Consider the following 24370-nt stretch of genomic DNA (forward strand, 5'->3'; position numbering starts at 1 on the left):
TAAATAAAAAAATTTTTTCCTGTCGTTTTGTGTTCTTGTATTGTGTGTAAACAAATAGTTCTGGCTGTCAGCTTTCCTGTTCGTGAGCAATAAACTTGGGAATCAAAACAAATATTAAGATCAGCCCTCACAGATAAAGATGCAGTAGGTAAAGGCCAGGTTGGATGGGGCTTGGAGCAGCCTGACCTGGTGGAAGGTGTCCCTGCCCACGGCAGGGGGTTGGAACAAGATCATCTTTAAGGTTCCTCCCTACCCAGACCATTGCATGCATTATTGTTCTTATATTTGCAACTGAGAAAAGTCTGTTCTGGGCTTCTGTGAAGCTTTCTGTGCTAAGGAAAGTCTGTTTGGTTAAATCTGCCTCAATTTTTCCCCCTCGCCCCTGATCTCCCCTCCTGGGTAAACCAGAATGAATTCATAGTGAATTAAGGACCAACTCAAACTGTTAATAAAATAAATACTGGGAATTAGACTTTTTTTTTTTGTGGTTTACCCAAAGTGTAGGTGGCTGTGCATTTTGTGTATTGTGGGTAAGGTGCTGAAAATAATTTTAAAGCTGATTGATTTGGTTTAAGAGGCTTTATATCATCAGTTCTTTGCTGTGAGCTGAGATTGAAAGAAAGGAAAAAGTCTAAGTTCTGATTCACACAGAAAACTGCATGATGGGGGAGGAGAGCTTAGGAGTAAACTAAAATGCTCTTACAATGAAGTATAACAATGAATAGCTAAAGGATGTCAGATTATTATGTTACATTTGAAGTTTTTATTTTTGGACCATGAACCCTGAAAGCCCATTCATAAAATGCAAGTTCGAAGCTGCAGTTTGTGAAGTGGTTTCACAATTGTTGTTCTGATTTCACAGCACAATTATCTTCTAATCTTTGTAAATACTGAGATTTAAGAAATAGGGAAGAAGTTATGAGGTCTCCTGGGTTATTTTTACTGAAATTTGAAATAGTAATTCCTTATGAAAAACTGAAGCTCTGAATGATAAAGATTTGTAGGACACAGGGGATAAAGAGCCATAATGCAGATTTGAAAAAGGTTGCTTTGAAAACTTGGGATGTGTTTAAAGAAATTTTGAAGAGTTAAATACTAGTAACCCCCCTGCAACTCAGCTGTGTGAAACAGGGGGAAGCCCACAAAATTCTTAAATAGTAAACTACTGTCTATTAGTGACCCCCTAAAAATTGTTTCCTTGACAACATCAGTATTTATTTAGTGGTTCCACTATTTTTTTTCTTGAAGCTGTCAGAGGGATTTCCCACTGTATGTGACTGTAGTGGCACGTGAGCACTTGGACCAGGAGTGGTAGTGCAGTAACTTCTTTTGTAGTGGGAGGTCAGAGCATGAAAAATAAATGTGTGCTGAGTTCTTTGGCTCCTGGACCTCGTGGCAGGAGAACTTGCAGGGCTGGGGATCAGTGATCTGTGGGTGAGGCTGTGGTAGCTGCTGCTTTCCCCTTGCTTGGAGTGTGCATGGAACTGTAGCTTAAGTTGTTTAGGAATGTGGTAATCTTGGGCTTCCTCTGTCCTGAGCAAGGAGAGGCATCTCCAGAGGGCTAATCAGATCTTCCATGACCCAGTTTCTCACCAGTGCTGTAATTAAACTGCTCCTGTAAATACACAGGGTGCATGAGTAGCAATAAAATATAAACCCAAGTGCTTTGCACAGAACTGATGCATCCCAGTGAGGAAATGAAGGCATGTTGGTAGAAACTCACCTGCTGTTTTAATATTGCCATTTTATTATGTTGGGTTTCTTATTTATTCAACTGACCTAATGATGCACCTTCTCAGACCTTGTGGTTTTATTGTTTTTGCTGAAAGTACAGCACTTTAAATGTATCAGAACCCAGATGAAAGCTTTTTGAAATTTGTCTGTATTCAAACAGATTTTAGATTAGTTTGTTTTTCATAATCCTTCCTTTATTTTTGGTCACTTTTTAGGATATTCAGGACTGATAAGTTGTGACTTCCCTTGCACTTAGAATTTATTTTTAGATCAAAGAGGCAGATAAACAGGTTTTCAATTTTGTTCTGTCACTTTTTTACCTGGCCAAAGTAAGTCCTCAATCTCCAAAGACTGAAGTGAAGCCACTTCCTTGCAGGAGGTTGCAGCTACCAAAAATGTATTTCTCACATCCAGAAACTGTGCTTGCATGTGGTAGGTGCAAGTTCAGTGGTGTCGCTTTTTATTAGGCTTTGCTAACAAGTGGAATATTTAGTGTTTCATTTAAATGAATGTATAGTAAAGCTAAATTTTTAAAACCCTTTGCATGTGTTTCACATACATTTATTGAAGATTTTTAAAAAAGGTGATACATTTATTTTTTAATTTATTTTTCCACAAAGGGAACTTCAGATCTTCTTTTAGTTGGGCTTTTTCCCCGTGGGTTTAAATTGATGGTCAGGTTGATGGGGCTTCTCTAAATAAATCAGAGCAACATGACACCTACTTTTAAAGCAATGTAATTTCTGTTTGTAAACCAAGATGTTGGCACTGGCAGGAAACTACTGTTAATTCTGAGCTGACAGGAGAGCTGTGGCAGGAAAATTGCCATCATTAATGCTATTGGAGGACCAGTCTTTCTGTATACACCCTTACTACTCCCTGAGTGTGTCCTTTCTAGACACTTGCACTTCACATTTATTCTGTCATGTTTGCAATGAAAATTAAGGTTGGATTATTTCCAAATTATTTACTTTATGACACTGTGTGTGTCCAAAACAGCAAGGATAATAGAAATATGGTTATGATAGTAATTTATATATAATTTGATCATTCATTACATATTTCATTTGTTATAAACATTTTATGTAATTTTCCCTTTATATTATAAATTATATACTTACATAAAATACATGACAGTTCTTTTATTTATGAGTTTATGTGTAGAGGGGGAGAACCATCTTTTAAAATTTCTCTGCCTCTCAGTGTTTTGATTGATTGCCAGTAAGGAGGGATGAATTATTATGGCATATGCAGGAGTACCTGCCTTTGGCATGATAATATTCTCCCCTTACAGGGTTTTTTAGTTAAATCTTAGTCTTTGGGCCTCTCTCTGTGCTCCTTTTTATAAAACATTGCACAATGATGCCTTTATGGAGGGTCTTTGGTGCTCCTGCAGCAGCAGAACAGTGTAACCTTGTTCTCTGGAGTGAGGATCAAGTATCCAGCACTATGGAAGCAATTCATATTTCTGGGATCCTATTCACCCTGTGATAAGTTGAGGGTGGCACTCAAGTACATTCCAAAGGAGGAAGGATGCAGAAATTCCCAACTAAAACAGAGATGAAAAGCCACAGTTGTAGGTGTAGATGTTTGGGTGGGCACCCCGCTCTGTAGACACAGAAGGATGTTTTGGTGGCTGCAGGGAGGACGTTCCAGAGGCTGCAGTTCTGAGCTTCCTGGTGGTGGATAATAAACAGTTTTATTTACTGTGGAATCAGAGAATTCACAAGGCAAACGAGTGGGATGAAGGATTAGAAATGGACTGCAGAAGAACTTTCCCAACAGCAGTGTTAAGTGAGATGTTCAGAGGACTTTCCTTGCCTCTTGTGAGTCATGTTGATTCTCCCTTTCCCTGTGAATAATTGGATAACGTGCTCCACTGTGTAGGAAAAGTGAAGCTGTTGCTGCTCACTGGAGTAAGTTCATCACAGACAAGAAAAATAACTGAGCTGCAGCCTCATTTTGTTATGTTATTCATGTTCACATTCAAGAAACAAAACACCTGATTTACGAGATTTGTGGTTATTTTAAGCTAAATTGATCGTGTTTCAAGGAAAACTACTCTGACATTCTTTGTCCAGCTTCTGATAGGAAACAACTTCTTTGATTTGTAGCACAGGCAGAAAATATTTGGGCTTGTTGCCAGAAGTGGGGTTATGCAAGTAATGTCAACCAGATTACTGGCTCCATACTTGTTTAATTTTAAGATCTTTCCTTTACTCAAACTATCCAACCTGTTGTCCTCTAAGTGTTTAAAGGATGGTTGCAGATGTTTTTGTTAACCAAGTAGCTGCTCTCAGATGATATCCTATCAATCATCCGATTATAAGGTTTGTTTAATCTCTCATTGCAAAAGACCCCCCCTATAATTAAGGTCTTTTAATTCCCAAAATTGTGTGGGAGACTGGCACTGGAATTTTTTCAAGGCTGTTGGTAAACCTGGACCTGTCCTGCTGGAAATTTCTGAAGCAAGCACAAAGCTGTGTAGGACTCCCAGGCTGGTTTGGGAACCTGGTGTGTTGTGTTTCTTTTTTTTTTTTCTCCATCTTCCTTTTCCCCTGTTTTATTCTGTGGAATGTACTGGTCTCTGGAATGGAAAGCTCACCAACACACTGTGCAATCTCCAGTGCTTTTGGGCAGTGCAGTCATTAATCTAACAGATCTCTAACGTAAAAGGGCACTTTGTTTGAAAAAAGCACTTTGGTTTGCCATAGGAGAGGATTCCTGAATGCAGGCTTTCTGTTTTACCCTTGAAAAGCTCTTTGAAAACCTGCCTAATTCTGTGGTAGATGCTGAAAGGCTCACTCAGAGCTCCTTTGAGCAGGAGACAGAATTGCCAGAAGTTTTAGAGGCATAGGGAAATAAGTCTCTCACCAGAATATTCTGTTGCATTCAATAAAAAGCTTTTCCCTTCTCTTTTTTTCCTTTTTTTTTTGTTTGTAGTACTTTGTACAGCATTATATGACAAGTTTTATTTTGTGCTGCTGCTGTACCTGAGTTGTCCAAAACACTCTAAACCCAAACTCCAAATTGCCTGCCCCTCCTAAAGGTGCTGTTGGAGGTGACCCTTGGTGCTGCAGCTCTTGGTTCCTGGAGTGGTGCTGAGCTGCAGCCCTGCCTGTGCTCAGCCTGCTCCACAGCCCCTGCTTGTCTTGGGAGCCTCACAACAGTTCCAGTTCCAATTATTTTATAGCTGGCTGCACAAACTAGACAAGCTTTTAGCTTCCTCTCCCCCCTGGTTACAGCATATTCCTGCAGGATGATTGAAGGATGTCAGGGTTGGTCTTGGAGAGCAGGAGAGACAAAATTAGGTCTATAGTTGGCTGTGAAAAAGTGAGGTACAAACTGCAAAGTGTCAGCTTTGGTTTTTATTTCCTCCCCACTTCCTCCCCCCTCTCCCCACACTCTTTTTCTATGCCAGAAGCAGTGACAAAAATATTTGTAGATTTTACTTTTAAGTATGTGGTAGGAAAGTTTTCTTTTTAGAGCAAAGGCTAATGAGTCACTTAGAGTGATATTTTAATATTTATTTATTTCCCGTGCATTAAAACAAACTAAAAGAAATAATACTTAGGTGAAACTCACTGTAAGGTTCCTGAATGTTGGGTTTTTTCCCCTCTTTTTTCTAATGCATCAGTCACTAAGTGGAACATTAATTTTGGAGAACTAGCTCCATTTGTGTTGTTGTTTAATGGTGTACAATCAGAGGACCTCCAGGATGATGTAGCAAGGCCCAGTTACCTGTGTTGTGCAGTGACACTGAACTGATCAAGGGTAAATCCCCTGCAGATGGGTGATGATGGCACTTCTTTCTGTTCCTGTAGCATTGGGGCAGCTCCAGTGGGAGTTCAAACAGTGGGTTGCAGTCCCTGACTGTGACATTTTGTGGAGTGATGCCATTCAGTGCCTTCTTGTCTGGACCACGGGCAACTGTTGGCTGAAAGTTGGCATGATTTTGAACTCCCTACAGCTACAGAGAGAGCAGGGAGAGCTGCAATCTTCCCTCTGCCAAAACTGGCATTGTGTCATTAGGAGTCTAGGATTGCTCTGTCTTTGCTCAGGTAACAGGTAGGTAAGATGTTCTCCTTTGGGACAGGGTGATTGTCTTCAAGTGAAGCTCTCTAAAGAAGTCTAAGATGCCTGGGTATTCCCACCATTTTTTCATTGATGAGGGAATACAAGAACTCTTTTCAGTAGTGGAGGCCTGTATATGTTTTATGGGAAACAGGGTTGGATATGAAGCGAGAGGGACGTGCTTGTTACTAAATAATTTTTGTTACTAAATCATTTTTAAGAGCAGAGGCAAAACAGAGAACCATAAGGTAGCCACAGCCAGCCCCTAAAGCAGGAAACGTCTCAAATATAACTCTGGCATTGACCTTAAGTAGTCACAGTTAACATGGTGGTCATATCCAAGTGCTAAGCTTGGATTTTTAATATACATTAGTTAAAATCTGCTTTAACAGACTGCATTTGCTGAGTGGATGTCCAAGGAGAGCAGGAGGCAGAAGTCTGACAGTGAACAGTGTCTCCCATTAGAACCCAGGTGCAGTGAGCAAACAGACCCAGGGACACTTCCTTGTACAGGGGGGTGGATCTCTGCTCAGCTGGGTGACCTGCATTTCCTTCAGCTACTTTTGCAATTCTTCCCTCCCACGTGTCTCTTTGTAACAGCTTTTCATGACTAAGGTGGGCTGGGTTTGTGGGAATAGATGCCACTTTAGTGTTAGATTGCCCTGTTACAAAGTACTCAAAAACTTCTTTTAAAAGTTTCACTTTTTCCTGCAGCACAGAAAGCCACCCCGTGTACTGTCTGCTGCACAAACTACGCCTGCAAATACATGGGCTTAATAAAAGTAGTGTGTTTGCAGTGGACTAATGAGGTTTGATGATCTTCCTGGTGGCTGTGTACAGCTGCATTTTATTACTTGGATTAAATATCAGCATAGAAATGTTACATGCAGTGAAGGATTTAATCATGCTAACAAACAGCAATGCATAGAATTTTCTAGCTTTTCTTTGCCTCAGGGAGGTACAAGATTATTAGTCTCATTCATATCCTCTTCAAAAAGAAGCCAAGTAAGGGTTTAAATTGCAGGCAAAGTTTTTATTTTTCTTCCTTCTCTGAGTTGAACACACATTCACTTTTATCAGTCTTTCCTTGATTAAACTAATGAATTTACTTTTACTTCAGAATTAACACATGTAAGATAGCAATAGTTTTGATTTTTGTTAAATATTGCAAAAAGAAAGAAAAAGTATTTTAATGACTAGTGTGGCTTCTGTGTGCTTGGGTTTGACAGAATATTTAATAATATACTTAAACTAGAAGATAAATCTGTTGATCAGCACTACAGGCATGACCCAAATCCAGGAGATGTAAAATTGCTGCATGTTCTATTTGAAATGCTGCACATGCAGGAAATACTGCATATTGCTTGGAGAAAATCTTTTGCTGTAATTATAAATGTATAAATGTTTAATTTCTTTTTGGGACTTGTAGTATAAAACTTTTTTTCTCAGAGTAATTTTGATTTGAAACTAAATCTGTATTAAGATTTGGACTGTCATATGAGAAGACTGAGAAATTCTATGGGGTTTGTGCACTCACTGAGATGAGGATCTTGTACTGACATCCTCTTTCTTCCTCCTGTTTAAAAAAAACAAACAAACCAACAAACCTAATTTTATCAAATGTTTAAAATGGCCTTCCTGGATACAATTTTTTTTGAAAATGCCATTTGCTTTGTTGGTGCTTTTTAACCAGCTACTGTGCCTTACCAAGTGGCCTTTTGGCCTTTGAAGGGAGGGGTATGAGGGAGAGGAGAAAGAAATGGAATTAGTTTGAAGATCCACAATAAGAACCTGCAGTTCTACAGTTGCTCTTTGTTGTAACCTCTTTGTAACTTGCTTAACACAATCCTAAGCACACAGACCCAAAAGGCATGAAGTGCCTTAGTTGTATCTAAGGAGTTCTGTAGCCTGAACTGTTCCTTTTGGTGAATCCCTACAGGTTAAATCTTTAAAAGCTTTTGGAACCCTTTGAACTGTTGCTAAATTGTGTATTCTAGACACGCCTGTGTGTCTAAATCTGATGGTTTTACAGAAAATACATGAGCAAAGACAAAGCAGTGCCCTTGTTTTGCTCATGGAGGTGATAGGTATAAAACCCCACACTTACTGAGAAGAAGAAAAATAAATGATACATCTTATACATGCTTGCTTATTTTTTTATTTTTAGAAGAGTGCATCAAGATGTATTTGAACACAGCCTTCTGCCACTGCTCTCCATTCGTGTGTTATCAGGAGGGTGGTAAAAGTGATCTGCAGGGGCAGTTCCCTTGGCTTCCTTGTGGCTCTCAGGGAAACTCCCTGTCTGCCTTGTTAGAATCTAGATCCACTTGCAGAAATTGCTGTAGCAAGAGTTGAGGGGATGAAACCTGCTGGGAATTGAGTAAGAAGGGTAACAGTAAGAGTGTTGTGCAATGTGTATTTTCCTTCACTGTGGTCTGCTGAATGTGGCCGTGTGTTTTTCTGTCTTCCCTTTCCCCCGATTTCAGCATTTGTTTTTTTATTTTGGGTTCATAAATTTTTGCCCAGAACAGGGAGAATTAATTTCGTTGACCATTTACTGAAGTTCTCCATCTGAATTTAATGAGCAGCTTTCTCGTATGTGTAAAATATAAAGAAAAACAGACTCTAAAAAAATAGCTTTCTCTTCTCCAGCCTCTAGATCACGCTGCTTTCTGCTCCCAGGAAGATGGCTTTTAAATGATGCTCAAATATCTACATCAGATTCTTTTAGAAACTGCAGCCAAACTTTCATGCTTTGAAACTGGTAGCAAACGTGCTGGAAATGAAGGAAAAAATATTCCTAAGTGGAAGCACATTCTGTTGGATTAAGTAGTTACAGGCTCTGTTAGGACCATTGGGAAGACTGGGAGGATATTCATTGATTTTTTTGGATACTTTGCAAAATGCAGAGCCAAATGCAGTCATTTGTGAAAAATGAATGCCCTGAATAGTAAAGGGAGTTGTATGAGTAGTGCAAATATTTTTATAGGAGAGGCTACCAGAATTTCACCTATGAATTCTTGACACCATTAGGGTATTTTTTTCATGGTTCAAAGAATGATCTGTAGAAAATAATGAAGATAAGAATTTAAAGTTTCAGAGATTTATGGGGGGGGTTAGTTATTGATCAGGAACTATACAGTTCTCCTCTTCCAGCCACAATAGCTTGTTTAAAACTTAATGAAAACTGTAGGCTTCAGTTCATAGATTGGAAAATTAATTTAAATGTTAGTGAGAAGGAATAGATAACCTATTTTATATCTGCTTTAGTAATAATTTGTATCATGATATAGTGCCTGTCTTAAAACTCAGTGCCTAATTCTTTTGAGATAACAATTTGAAGACCAGTTCTGACAGGAAAAGTCAGAGAGGAGTATTATCAACCAAAATATTTCTGTGGCTAGTTAAGGTATTGCCAGAACTTAGCTGCCAGGTAGACTTTATCTGAATTTATTATTTTTTTGCAAGAAATAAGCAGTTTTTACTGTGAAGACACTATGCAAATGTTCTTTATTTAAGTATCAAACAGAAGGAAGAGCATATTATAATCTTCTCCCAGCTAATGTGCCTTACTTGTGTTTCCTTAATCCTTTAATCTATTCTTGAAAACTTTTATCCTGCATATGAAATAGTTGGTCCTGATGAGAAAAATCTTCTTCGTTTTCTGAGCCTCTTTGCTGAGATGGGAGGGAGGGTGAAGCAGTTGTGCCACGTGTGGTTCCTGAAACTGCTGCTCTTAGAGCAAACATTCCAATGGGTCCTTAGGAGCAGCTTCCCTGGCTCTTGGTGGCACTGGAGTTTTTACAGCCCCTGTTAAGGACGGTCCTGCTGACTTTGACTTGCCAAAACTCCATCTGGGCTTTACAGCTTGGAAAGGAGTGTCCAGAGAGCAAACAGCCCCTGCTCTTGTAAATCCCCTTCTCCTGTCTCTGACCTCAGACTTTGCTCTCTTGCAGAATCCGAGGGAGCAGAATGAGTGTTTTGTGTATTTATCTGTTTCCTAGAGAATTTAAGGTTTGATTTTTGTTAAATATTGCAAAAAGAAAGAAAAAGTATTTTAATGACTAGTGTGGCTTCTGTGTGCTTGGGTTTGACAGAATATTTAATAATATCCTTTAACTAGAAGATAAATCTGTTGATCAGCACTACAGGCATGACCCAAATGCAGGAGATGTAAAATTACTGCATGTTCTATTTGAAATGCTGCACATGCAGGAAATACTGCATATTGCTTGGAGAAAATCTTTTGCTGTAATTATAAATGTATAAATGTTTAATTTCTTTTTGGGACTTGTAGTATAAAACTTTTTTTCTCAGAGTAATTTTGATTTGAAACTAAATCTGTATTAAGATTTGGACTTTGCTCTCTTGCAGAATCCGAGGGAGCAGAATGAGTGTTTTGTGTATTTCTCTGTTTCCTAGAGAATTTAGGGTTTGATCCCCCTTCCATGAGAACAGGGAACAGCAGGCCTGGATCTCTGTCAGGACCTTCCCGGCCATTTTGTTCTGGGCTCTCCGTTCCCAGGAGTGTCAGGGCTGTAAGCTTCCTAACCACGTCTGGAGTCCAGCAAGTGGGGAAAAGGACACAGTGCTGGCTCTGGGGAGCACAAGGGAGGATGATGAAGCCAAACCTGCCCAGGTTTCTGCAGAGATGTGAGGAGGAATCTGCGTGTGGAATATCTGAATTCCGGACAGCTCATGTTGATGTGAGGTGGAAAAGAAGGGTGACAGTCACTTTGTATCTCAGCTCAGAGTGTGCAGGGCTGCTGTTCCTATGAATGGAAGCCCTCAAGCCATAGTAGTGGGTTGGGGTTTTTTCTATTAGTAGCTTGTACATCTTTCTTTCTGTAAAGGAGGGCACACAAGCAGGAGCATTTTGGGAAGCTGCAATGCTGCCTGGGAATACCCTGAGGGTTCTTGATGGCTTTTTAATAGCCTAGACAGAATGCCATGAATATATAAACATTACAAATGAGAACAAGAGAGGGAAAGAGAAAATATTAAGTCTTCCTCAAATTTTGATCTCCCCCACCCCCAAGTGTCATTTGGCAAATACTCACTGAGCCATACTTCTGCAGCATCTTTTGTGCTGTAAATATGTTACCTCCTGGCAATATATTTCACAAAAAAGAACTGCTTCCAAAGATCAATTAATTATAATTATGTTAATGGAAGCATTTTTATTCTGAATTGTGATAGCTGGCTAATCAGGATGCAGGTCATATTTTTTTATTATGGTTAGGAGAGATCACAGTGATCCATAAAATCCCATCCTGGTTAACTGCCCCTTCTCATACCAATGTATTTCCTTGTGTTGATAACGTGCATGATTTCTGTATTCCCTGCAATTTTGAAGTTAAGGAAGAAAAGCAAAATCCAAGACCATCCTCGAGCACATATTGCTGAGCAAGCTCGGTGTCCAAGATGAAAAATGCTTGGCAGCAATCTGTTCTATGAGCTGCATATGTAACACTGCTTTTCTCCTCAACCAGAATCGACTGACATGGTTACACTGAATCCCTGACACAGTTTCTTTGTGGTTCACCTTGTTTGTTTGTGTCAGCACTGCTGTGAACTTCCCGTGGGTGTGTCTGTCCCTGCCCACCGGGTGTCTTGTCAGGATGTGGTCTGAGAGGTGGCACTCGTAGTGACAGATGGTGTGCAAGTATCAGTTGGTTCAGTATCACTCAGACATAACAGTGAACTATAACCAAGTTGTGATTCATGAGTAACAGATGAGATGACATGATTTAACTATTTCTCAATAATGGTATTGTCACTGTTCTAAAGCAGGTTTAGTGTTATTGTCTCGGTGTATAGATTGATTTGGGGAAAGACAAACAGCAGCCACAAAGCTTGCTGTGTGATTCCTCCAAGTTTGAGTGATTTGTTTGTTATTTGTTTATATGCCCGTGTCAGACTTGCACCACTCTCTCTATGTTTCACACAGAATATTTAGTAAAGTGTTTTACATTTTCCTAAATGAATTTTAAGGCTTTGGGGTTTTTTTTCAGTTTCTTTCTATGTGCCAATTGTCACAGCAAAGAAGAGAGTTCATACCAGCTCTGGAGGTGATTTCATGTTGAGGAAGGCAGGTGTGTGTGAAAATGATTTCTAGTCCTGAAGTTCTTTGTGTGTCTCTCTTTTAAAAGCTCAGAGCAGCTTCAGCTGTTTAAAATCCCCCTGCCACTGGTGGAGGGAGAGATCCTTGTGATCATAGGGATGGAAGCCTTTCCAGTGGCTATTCTGCAAACTTTAGTAGGGACTGGTTTTGTATTCTCACCACAGTCCACTGGACCTGCAAATCTTCTAAGAGTCCTTTTCCAGTTAGTCATCTTTTTTACCAGCAGGACAATGGATAGTTTGGAAGAAAAGGGAATAGATACTGCAGTGGCCACCCTCTCCTTGTTCCAGCACTTGAGGACATTGCTGTAGAAATGAGATAATCAAGTTCAGTTAAAGATGAGTTCTGGGACCTTCAAGGTACACTCTTGCTTTGGAAGGCCAGGTGGATGTTGTTACTGAAGATTTTATTCAACCTTACTCCTTTTTTTTTTTTTTCCTTGTTCCTCCTATCCATAACGTTTATATAAGTACCATCAAAAGTTTAGCAGTTCTGTAAAGGTAGTTGTGTTCTGTGATCCATAAACCTAGAAGCCAGTTTTTCAGAGGAAATTTGCAATGTAATACAGCTGCAAGTAATGCTGTTCCTTCAGGTTTGTGTCTTTGACTTGAGAACAGGTTGTTCCATTGCCCAACTAACTAAAGAACAAACACATCATGGCAAGATAATTCTGGAACAGTTTTTACAGCAGCAGTTTTGAGCACTGGATTATTAAGTAAAGGACCTCCAGGTAAACTTTACTGCACAGCCCTGCATTCTACATCTTATTTAAGTGTTCTGCAATTATATAGCTGTTCTAGAAAGTTCTGTTCATAGTAATCCTCTCCGTGCCTCTCTGTGTATAGAGTCATTTGTCTTAAACCTGGAATTTAAGTTTAGATCCAGGACTTAGAAATTACTCTTCACACAGAAAGTTGAGAGTTCTGTTTCTTTGCTGTGAAGAATCCTTTTTCAGGAAGGACAAGTTGCAGTTGCACAGTATGTCTCCAAGCTTCCTACTGGGTGGACACTTGAATGTTTGCAGAGTGGAAGAAGAAACTGGACAGCTTGGCAGAGAGAATGATTTTACTTGTCTTTGTTCTGCCAAACCAAATACAATAGGACTTTGGGTTGCTCTTACTTCTGGCAGAGATGGATTTATGGGCAGGCTGTAAACGAGACTGACATAACAGAAGTGGTTTGTTGTGCCCGTGCTCTGTGTTTGAAGGGACTGACATGGATGTGGATAAATATGCCAGCAAATATAAAATCTGAAATGCTTGTGATGAGCAGCTGGGAATGGAAAGAGGTGACCTCTTGTCCCCCCACCCCCCATCTCACACTTAAGCAATGGGAACAGAAGGTCTAAAGGCCAGAGAATGTGGCCTGTGGTTTGTTTAAATGTTATGGTTTTCAGAACATGTAGTTGGCTTCCTAAATCAATCTCTGTGTGTGTGTGCTAGGTCTCACAGTGCTGTGTAGGAATTTGGTTTTCCACATTGTTCACAGAGCCCCTTCAGGGCTGACAGTTATTTAAGGTGATCACATAAAACATGATTCCTCATGACTTTTTTTTTTTTTTTGTTATCTCTGCAGAGGTTTTGGCAAAAGGCACTTCTGAAGGGCCTTTGTACATTTTCCAGATGGCATTAAAAATGTTGGGGGGGCACATAGTGCAATCTGTCTGCCTAAAATTACCTGACAGAAGTAATCACAATGGCTTTGCTGAAATAGTTCTCTGGGCCTCTGGTGGTGGGAGAGAGAACGTCTGAAACGCTCCCAGGATTTCCAGCCTCCCGGTGTGCGAGAATTCCCATCACGTACAGGGGTGTCAGAGGTTTGTGCTCAAGGGGGGAGAGAAGGAACTCAATGCCTGTTTCTAGCAGGAGCTGGCTTGTGCCTGGTGGAGTTTTCACAGGCTGGATTTGATTTCAGTCCTGTTGGTGGGTCTGACGTTGGCTCAGCGCTGCACCGGAGTCTTTCCTTGAGCATTACGTGGGATTCCCTGAATTGAGACAGACTCGAAAGGAGGATGCAGCCACTTCTTACTTACTGAGCCCAGGGGAGCTGCATCTGTCAGCAGTCACTGCAAGTGGTTGTTTTTTTTTTTTTTTCTGTAGCTACTTTGTGGCGTAATTACTTTATTACTTTAAACTTTATTTAGAGGCATCACTATGCGTTCTCTGTGGTAAATCATTTTAAAATGCTCTGTAGAAACACATTCAGGACTGCTGGCATTTTCTTGCCTCCTTGTGCTGAAGTCACTTTAAATCCATCACCCCAGCCTGTAGAGTCGTCAGGCAGAAATCTTCCTGTGAAGGTGGACGAGTTGTTCCTGCATCAGTTTTGCTTGGGCATGCTGAGGACAGCCATGTAATCAGGTGTAGTAATGAAACCTGTTGGAATTCTAGAGGGGCACCCAGGCCCTTTGATCTTGCTGCCGAGCAATGATTCAAGTGCTACAGATCGTAAAGGATCTGGTGTCGCCAGCAAGACGGAGAACAGATGCTGCTAAGAAAGGTAAGAGCAGCACTGGGATGTATTCAGTGCTCTGAGCAATTTGCTGTGAATCAGAAATATTCTGGAGTTTGCTTGTAGTTAAATTAACTGTGTACTTGGCACTTAAAAATGCTCTTTGTTGTGGCATGTACAGCTGCCATAATTTGGCTTAGAACTATATTAAGCCTAATGATTATCGTTTCTGCAACTGCAGCTTTCCCAAAGAGAATCCTGGCGACGTTCGTTATGTGAAGATTGAGTTTGTCAGCATCTGTGACTGCTGCTGCTGTTGCTGTTGTTCTGAAGATCTTTTCCTTTTTTTTTTTTTTTTTTTTGTGGTAAAAACATGTTTGTTGTCTGGAGAGCTCAGGTTGTGAAAATAGCAACTGTATTCCGTGTAATCCCATCAGAACAGTTTTTAGAGTCTTAATGCTCTAAATGAGAATAAGAGCAAAAATAGGCTTCTGTAGTGCTTATGGAAATGAGAGACTGGAAGGACACAGCTGCACTGCTGGTTAGGTTTTACAATTAGATTATTTCTAGATTAGAACTAACTTCAAAATCTGAAATGCCTCCTGCAAGTGTACAAAACATTACTAGAAATACTCAATTACTGCTTGAAATGAATCGATGGTAAATGCTGTTCTTGTTTACTTCAGTGTGTTGAACACTTTTTATTTTGCTAAAGTAGTGCCATCCTTTGTGGTATCTGGCACACTTATCTAATTAGGAACTGATTAAACCCTTCTTTCTTTTGTACTTTTACATCTTAATCATTTGCAACTGCTGAATATATGGCTCATAGAGGAACTAAATAATTTGTAGAGATGTCTTAAAAATTTCATTCCTTTCTTGCTAAAATTAATTTTCTAGGGCCACTTTTTTTTTTTTGTATTGAATAGTTCATGAATAATTTAGGATCTACAGCATCTGTGTCTGCCTGTTACAGTGTCACTGTTCTGTTCTGCCCTTACATGTAATGTGTGGCTAAAGGCAAGTACCTTTATTTTAAATCACTCCTCTAATAACATCAGGCTCTTGTAATTTTAATGAGTCAGTTAATGAAACACCTCTGTAAGGAGACAAAAGGTAGAACTGGGCTCAGCTGTTACCTTCTTGTTCTGGAAAAAAAAAGGGCAAACTTCCTAATTACTTCCTTAGATTTTGCAGTGATTGGTTGAACATCCCCCCAACAGTTGTATAATTTCATCACAGGGAATTACTCCACTTCAGTGCTGTTCACTGTTCAGTTTTTGATTTGTGCTTCCACTCCACTGGTTCCAGAGAGGAATGAAGGGGCAGGAGTTCTGCTTGTCTGTTCTCCAGGTAGCTCCCCAGTCAGGAAGTGTTTTTTGTAGGAGTACTGTAAGAACTGGGTTGAAAAGATGAGTATTCTTTATTTTTTTGATATTATTTATAGGAACAGATGCAATAGAATTGGAAGGGAAAGCCTTGAAAAACACGAGGAAACGCTCGTTTTCTCAGTTCTAAAGCTTTCAGGTTTTTTTCTCTCCCTTTGTTTTACTCCCTTGTTAAAAGACATTAATTTTGGGTCATTGTTTGGGTGTTATTCTCAAGCTGTGACTATCTGAGCTAATTAGATGTCAGCTCTTACAGGACTGGGTAGTGCATTTTGACAAGCAGTGTTAAGATCTTAACATTAAAAAAATTCAAACATTCCCAAGAAAACATTTACAAAAGATGCAAAATGCTGCCAGACTTGTGTGATGAACACTGTAATTTGAGTAGGCATTATTATTTTTTTGCTTCACAGCATGCAACATCAGGCATCTGTTGTACGTGAAGGGCTGTATTCTGCACAAGTGACTCATTCTCATTGTTTTCAGTAAATGGAAAAATGTGTTTGTAGAGGAGGAGTTGCTGGGGAGCCCCCTGTGAATGCAGGTGAATCCACTGAGATGTGGGGGATGGCGTGGGGGGTGTTTGCCAATGAGCTTTCAAACCGCAGTTACTAAACAGTGAAGGTTTAAACTCCCACTCCTCAGGTGCATCCTCTTCTTCCCCTTTAAAAAAGTGTTGATCAGTTTGTTGGGAGACGAATGTTGCAAAGGAACACAATGTATTGATTGTGTGTTTAATATGCAGTACCAAGTTTAAAACTTCTTTTTTAAGACTGGATGTCCTAAGCACATAACTGTTTTTATAAATAGTATATAAGGTTGTGGGGGAAGGGATTCCTCTGGCCTCCAGTTTTCCCAAGATATATTTTCAGGCTGAGACCTAGAAACAGGGTGAAGAGCCAAGAGAGTGTCTCTTTGCATCCATCATTTGACACACCAGAAGCTTGTTATAGGGTCTGTGGTAAGAAGAGCTACTGTGGAGAAGAAAATTCAATCCCTGCAGAAGAAATTTCTGCAAAATGCAGTTTAAAAGAGCCCATTACTAACATTTCATGGATTAAAATGTGGATTTAATGGGATAATTGAGCAGCCTGCCAGACATGCCGAGTCTAATTTTCCTTTTTACAGGCCAGAGTTTTTTTCATTGTGGCCATGACCTCTGCCACCAGTTAAATTAAATTTAATTTTCTGTATCGTAAGAGGGTGATAAATAGGTGGTTTACAAGACTAAATCCTGCAAAGAGTGAGGCAGTGTGAGCATGAGTGGCCACCTCATCTCCCAGTGCAAGTCCTGTGGTGCTGGTTTTGTCTTCACTCTTTGGCTGTTGAGGCTGACAACAGAAAATCCTTTGGTAGCTTCGGGGTCTTCCTCAGTGATACAAGTGCAGGGAGCTAAACAGTGAGTTTAGAATGTCTCACTTTTCCATCCTGCTTTTTAATCTTCTGCTGTTTAAAAACTGAATTGTTTGAACTTTAAGGAAAAAGGGCCCTATAACTGTGTTCCATAGTCTTCCAATTGCAGCGAAGCTGACAGTGTAGAGGTTTTTGTCTGCTTTTTATGGGTTTTGTTTTTTGGAAACCCAGACCTTACCATATTTAGATAATACCAGGTCAGTTTAAAAGATGCCTCTAGTGCATTTATTGTCAAAGGGGTAACACTTTACATGCTCTAAGTCTGAAGGTGAACATGAAGTCGTAAAGAAATTTTGAAGAGGTTGCCATTATTTTATTTCATAATACTTGAATTTCTTTTAATGAATTATGAAAATCTGTCTTCTTTGGATAAAATTCTAACTCATGCCAGTATAAAATTCTCTTGATAAGCATTCTAATTCAAAGCCAGACATTCTACAGGAGCTGAAACCTTTTCTGAATTTTAAAAAATAGTTCCAATGTTACTTCTCCTAGAGAAGCCCATGGAGAGCACAAATCTATTATTTATTTTCTTTTTTTCATCCCTAAAATCCTGGTTGAAATCCAAGTTGTTTAAAATTTAAGAAATACTCATATTTATTTCTTTCCTCCCTCCCTCCTCTTACAGATGGTCACAGCAGAACTTAATTGGCAACATCACCTCGATGTTAGGATATAAAAAGAGATGTTGTATTAAAATACTTCTGCCAGATGGGATAACTAAATTGAAATCACAGAAATAAAAAGGGATGCAGTGTTTCAATGTGAGAGAAAGATGCCTGTAGAGAAGCCTTTGGCTTGGTACTTTTTTTATGGATTGCAAGAGGAGGCACACGTTTGGTCACTGCAGTACTTGGGCCTACGAGGTGTGTGAGGGTAGGGCCAGCCAAGGATAACCAGGTTTTAACTCTCCAGCAATAGATGATCTGGATTAACAAATCCAGTTGCTGATGCAGTTCCCACTTGGGAAGTTACTGCCTGGATTCATGGTGGTGGAACCCTGGGTTTTGGACTTAGACTTGCCAAGAAATGGAGAGTCTTTTTTGGCTTATTTCTTTTGGCATGGACTAAGTTGATTAATTGCAAGATGGAGAAAATAAAATAAAGGCCCCACATCAAGCAGCCTTGGTATTTTCTTGTTCCCTTGGGTGAAAGTAGAGGAAAGGTATAATCAAATGCTTTCTCTTGAGGCAACTATGTCAGAAACTCTCTTCAGTCTCTTAATTTTTCTGTTTGTTACAAGCTCTTGCTCAGGAGGCTGAGAATTTGCCTTTTATGGGAGGTTCCAGGGTTACCTGAATTTCTTTTTCATTTCTTCATATAATACTGTTAAAATCCAGTGGAGTGGAGTATGTGGAGTATTTGAACTGATAAAAGCTGGATTAGAAGTAAAAGTTTTTCTAGACCTGTCCCCAAATTACTTTTCTTAAAGGTAGCCTGGACAGAAGAGCCAGGTTAATAAAAATTAACAAGTTCTTCAGTGGGCTGCAAGCAGGGAAGTTGGGTTCTTTTTTCCATTTAAAATGAAATTCTGCCCACAGCAGGCAAGATAATGTATTGTATTCTGCAGCTCCTCAGTACATGTACAGCTTCAATTCATTATTTACCATGGCTCAGTTTCTACCAATGGGACAGAATTTAACTGTGTTTCAACAGGTTCTTCTGACATTTGTATTCAAGTTTCAGCTGTGTTTTCACCAATAATTAATGCCAGCAGAAATGACTCCTCCTGCCTGGTTCTGCTGCTCACTTTGGCTCCTCATCCCAGTTCAAATCCCCCCAGAGCTTCACAAGCCTTTGTGTAGCCATGTGGTGATTTGGGTTGGGAAGCTGTGCTTCTGGTTCTTGTTGAGTTCCCAGAATCCTGATCAACTGATGCAGTTGCTGCTGCAGTTCCACAAAGGTTTCTGTCAGCTCCAAGGAGGAGCCAGCAGTAGGATGTGAGTGAATCCATGGGGACAGCTTTCCTTCAGTGGTGCTCATGCTGCTGGGAAGTGCTGCTGGGACTTCCTTCTGCAGGAGTGTGAGGGATTCACCTCAGGATGATCCAGACACGAGCAAGTAATAACACAGTTGGATCCCTGTGAAACTGGACACACAGGGGAGCGTTTTTACCTAAAATATTCTTACTTCTGTGGCTGGCGTTTGCTCTCTCTCACTTTAAGTAGTTAATACCTTTCATGGGGTGGACACACATTGTGGCTTCTCTGTTGCATTTCTTATCCTGACATTTTATTGCCTTTTTTACTTTCTTTGAAATTTTATTTTCCTCATTTGTGTGACGGCAGCTGCAGTGATTAGGAAAGGTCGTGGTGCTGCTTTGCCATATGTAGCTGTTAACGACTTACTGAAGTGCCTGTTTATTTGGTTATTAGGTAGGTGGCATCATTTAACAGAGTACGTAGATGTTGTATCTTGGGAATTGATCTGTGGCATAACAAAATTAATACAGACAGCTTGAATTCTTTTAGCTATAGGGGAACTACAGGAAAATGAAGTACTGCATGTTCTCCTTTTATGCAACAATGTCAGTCACCTGAAATGAGGCAGTTACAAGCAGGTAAGCACAGCAAAGGCAACTCATCTCCAGTTTCAGACCATGATTTGTTATTCCAATAAGTGTTGGGGTTTTTTGGGAAGGTGTGACCCTAAACCTGTGAATCGTCAAGTGTAATATTCTCAATAATCTTGGAATACCATTTTAGCTTTCTTACTTGTAGCACCTGGGAAATGTGGGAGCTTAACATAAAATACTCCTGTAACAGTTTTGAAAAAGAAGAGTAAGGAACAGTGCAGGGAAAAGCACAACAGGTTCACAGTGATGTTTCTGCTAGATGGGACAGAAATTCATTTTGGTATAAATCTGCTCAGCTGTGTCTGCATCCATGAAGCTGATCTGACTTGCTGTGTGTGGTGTGGGATTTTTTGTGTTGTCTTTTTTTTTTTTTTTCCTGTAAACATGCCCTGTAGTTGTTGTTGTTTTCAGTTGGTGCAAGGACGGTCAAATGTAAAGTAAAAGTGATCTGCAAACCCCGGCCTGGTTTCACCACAGCAGGAGGAACCTGGCAGCTGGGTGGAAGCAAGGTGACTTTATTGGGTTCCTTGAAAGAAGAGGACAGTTAGGGATTAATTCAAGTTTTTGCTGAACATTTGAGAAGGTTAATGGTTCCATGGTTTTGACCTTGAGCTGGTGGATGAGCAGATTTGGCTTTCTGGTTTCAGTGACTGCAGCCCAGACAAGGATCCTGTTTTGCCCGAGGCATTTGCCCACTGTGTTTGCAATTGAGCCAGATCTGAACGTGGCAAAAAGATGTTTTGTCCTGTGCCTTTCCTTCTGTAGCAGCTCTTGTACTTCTTCACTGTGTGAATTTTGCAGCTGACAGCCCAGACACTGTAGTTTTGGTTTGGAGACTTTTGGGAAAAGGCCAAGAAGCTCTGTCTGAAGGACCTAGAAAAACAGACCTCATTCCTTGTCTTGCATTTTTGTAGTTCAGGTGCACATATTTTTCTGCCTTAGATTTTGGTGAGATGGCAATTGTGATGGCAATTCTTGTTGACCCTCAAAGTGTAATGCTGTTGTTATTTGACACAACAAAGTACATTCCTTTTCTTTAAGAAAAACTTGTGCCTTTGAGATGTGCACATTTAAGGAATGAGGGATCATCTGATTTTTTTTTTTTATGCCTTAAATTGTTAAGTTTCCAGTATTTTATCCTCATACTTATGAAATTTGGAATTTAATGTTAAATTTGAATGCTAGTCTCTGTGTTTTGGTTGTGAAGTTGTGAAGCTTGCACGAAATTTATTTAATACAACTTGAAAAGGTGATGGTTTTGCTTGTTAAATTGGACTGGATAGGATTAAGCAAGAGTGTGGAGATAAATGCTAATAAGTTTGTATGTTTGTTTTCAATTACTTAAAATGTGATGAATATTTCCAAGTGACAGGGTCCCAGCTGGACATTGTCTACAACAGAGAATTACAGCACTTGGGTAACTTAGACCAAGTGGGTCACTTGGGTGACCACAGTGCTTTGGTGTATGTTGGCATTTCACAACTTCCCTGGATATCTTAGCTGGCTTCTCCAAGCAGTTTTGTCCTGTTGAGCTTCTAGATCTTTTGGTATAGCTTGTAAGGAAAACATCCAGACTTCTCCAATCAGCTAACACAGCCAAGTTTTTTAGTTAATCCTGTCTAACAGCAAATAAAAATATTGGTTTCTCGGTGGATTAGATTCCCCTGTTTCATCCTTCTGGTTGTAAGTCCAGGCAGTTTCTTCTAAAGGAAATTATCTGTCAGCATTAGTATTAAACTATCCATAAAAATGTTAATTTGAACCAAATTCCAGATCAAACAGAAAACTTAATTCATGTCAGTTAATTAAATTCTTGGTGGAAATGAGAAAATAAGTACACAGATGCCTGAGACTGCTGCTGTCTCTTTGCTAATAAAGCAGCTAACGAAGCATTTTTAGCTGTACCTGGAGGGGGCAGGTCCTTGGTGGGAATGATTTCCTCAAGGAACAAATCCTACTACCTTCTGCATCATGTCCCAGGTGATACAGGGTTTTTTTTTTTTCCTACTGTTGTTTTCTGTAGCATTATTACATAGCAACACACTGAAACAAAGAAAAGGAAATAGATGTGCAGACACTTGACTGCAGACACTTCTGTCTGGGAGAAGAGCCCAAAACCAGTGTCAGGGCTGTGGTGATGAAGGGATGTCAGTCTTGGAACCTGCCATGTGTGCATGTGGGCTGTGGTGTAAAATGGGTCTGGCCTGAGTGGCCTCAGCTCCTGGGAAGACTTTTGGGGGTTTTGTAGCTTTAAAGCCAGGTATGATCTTGGTTCACACAGCTGACTCAGTGAAAGTTGTGTGCAGTAGTTGATATTTCTCCCTCCCTTCCCTCTGTGTGTGTGGTGGTTGGTTTTGTTGTTTGTTTGGTTTGGTTTTTTTGTATGGCACTGTTGTGCTTTCAGCACGTTATCACAATCCAGATGCTCCATTCCTGTGGCACATTAGCAGCCTTTTTGGGACTATTATAGTGTAATGCAGATATTAATGAAGTGTAAGTGGGACTGGAATGAAAAGAAATCTCTTGATTTCCTCTTGGATTAATTCATCATTGAAAAATAGGTTTCTGCTTAAGAGTCTAAAAATCAAATGTCTTTTTCTCAGCATTCCTGTTGTAGTGGTGTAAGTGATGGCTGTGCCTTCCTCTCCTTCCACCAGTGCAGGCACCAGTCCTATCCAAATGTGGAATGTTCAAATGGAACCTTTCTGCCCTTTGTTTTTCCAGAAGCAAGTGGCAAAGGCCTGTGAGCTGTGGGTAAATCAGATTGCACAAAACTTTCTGCATTTATTGACTGGCAAATATTTTTATTCCCTGGAAACTGAAGGGGGGGGAAATGGTTGGTTTTTTCTTTTCCTTGTTTTTAGATGAGACATTTTTCTTTTGAGATTTAGCTAATATACCAGGCAAGACGAATGTGCAAACATTTGGAGGGGAACACAACTGTGGATAGGCAGGTTTCACCATATCTGCTGGTCTATACTATGTGCTAGTTTTTCCCCCAAAATATTTTGACTAAAGGCACTCTCCAAACCATTTTTTATCTCCCATGAGTCAGGAGTATCTTGCAGAGGTTAAGGCTAAGTTTCAGGCTTGTTTTTTGAAATAGATCCTTCAAATTTCTAATTTTTAATAATTTTGGTTCACTGATTCCCATCACAGAATGCAAGTGCAGCTTTTGTTGCTAAACCTCATTTTTGAGTGGAAAACAGCAATAGTCTGAAGGACATGGTTATAGTGCAGTTCACAGGTCTCAACTGGAATGTGAGAAGTTGCCTTGATCTGAGACTTCCTCTTGCTGATAGAAAAGGAAATACTGTTTGTGCTAATGAAGGGACTTCAGTAACTTGAATATGCTCTGATCTTTCCTAGAGAAATATTTTCTGTTTCATTTAAAGTCACGTTGTTTGGATTAGTGGAACAATTCTTCATCATTTTCAAGTGCTGGGTGTTTCTGGGATGCTTCCAGGGCTCCCCAGTGTGCTCTTTACTGCTGAGCTCAGGCGTTGCACTTTGCTGTGTGGTGGATAAATGGCTGCACCGTTGCTCTGTGTCCTTATTTTTCTCCTTCTATAAAGAAAAAAACCTGACTAATCCTTTCCTTTTTCTGACGACAGCTGTACATTGAAAGGACTTTAACACGTTTTGCAAAATTTCCCCATCTATGCTGCAGCTGCACCAAGTCTTGAAGCCACTATGTCACATCACTGGGTAAAAGAAAATGTTGTGTTCAGACTGTGGTGTGGAGCACACCCTGCACAAGTCAGACACACACAGATCAATAAAAATGTTTTTGTCAATTTTCTGCTGTAAATTAGTACCCTAGTTAGGTTTTAAAATATGTGGGATGAGTGCTACTCTAGAGCTTGCCAAATCTGTAGATGAAAGAGAAAATAAGCTACACAGACTCCAATTCCCATTACTATTTAGTTTATAGGCGTTGGAATGACCTTCTAATCTGTGCAGTGATAATTGCCTGTTTTACATAATGTGTAAAGCTTCACAGAAGACTATTTGTAGTGATGGAACATGTATTAAAAATCATTGTCTGGTAACTAATAAGAATGTAAAGCCATTCTATAAATAGTGTAGATAAGCTCTGAAGGGAAGAATGAGCAAACACATTTAACACAAATCAAAGGACAACTGCACTGAGGCCCAGGCTGTGCCTTTCACACAGGGAGATGTGTGCCAAGGAGTGTGGCACTGTAGGACAGAGGAAAGCTGGGAGTCCAACATCCCTCTGTGTTTGGGCAGTTCTTCCAGGTCTAGCTCAAACCTTTGGGCACAACATAACTTGGAGGTAGGAGCGTGTCTCACAGATAGCTGAACCTGGAAGGATTCCAGTTTTGCCTACTTCCAAGTCACTTCCCAGCACAAACTGGAGAACAGTAAAGAGAGATGATCTGGAGCTTTGCTCCAAAGCGCTCTTCCAATTTAGACTAAAATGCTGTTTAGAGAATTGCAATGGACATCAGCAGTCTTTTACCCCAGATTTTTGATCTGGACATTGGATAGAATATAGGCTTTTCTTGGGAATAAGTGGAATTTCTGGTAGGGTTGATATGTCAGGGGCAGAAAGGGGACCAAGAGATTATGCATGAATGTATTGAA

The 24370-nt window shown here is 40.0% G+C and overlaps 1 protein-coding gene across 8 annotated transcripts in view; it reads left to right on the top strand.

Annotated features, from left to right (window-relative positions):
* Positions 1-24370, top strand: part of USP6NL (USP6 N-terminal like) — a 122452-nt gene that overhangs the window by 8939 nt on the left and 89143 nt on the right. Inside the window, exon 1 of one of the 8 annotated variants that reach the window (XM_027639642.1) lies at positions 13778-14431. The exons of 6 other annotated variants lie outside the window; for them this stretch is intronic. In XM_027639642.1, the coding sequence (XP_027495443.1) occupies positions 14359-14431 (73 nt within the window). In that variant the 5' untranslated portion in view covers positions 13778-14358. Of the gene's footprint in view, positions 1-13777; positions 14432-24370 lie in introns of those variants that run through there. One more of the 8 variants, XM_027639644.1, reaches the window with a different exon arrangement.

The sequence above is a fragment of the Corapipo altera genome, unplaced genomic scaffold (genome assembly GCF_003945725.1).
Source record: "Corapipo altera isolate COAL_440 unplaced genomic scaffold, ASM394572v1 1b, whole genome shotgun sequence".
Taxonomy (NCBI): domain Eukaryota; kingdom Metazoa; phylum Chordata; class Aves; order Passeriformes; family Pipridae; genus Corapipo; species Corapipo altera.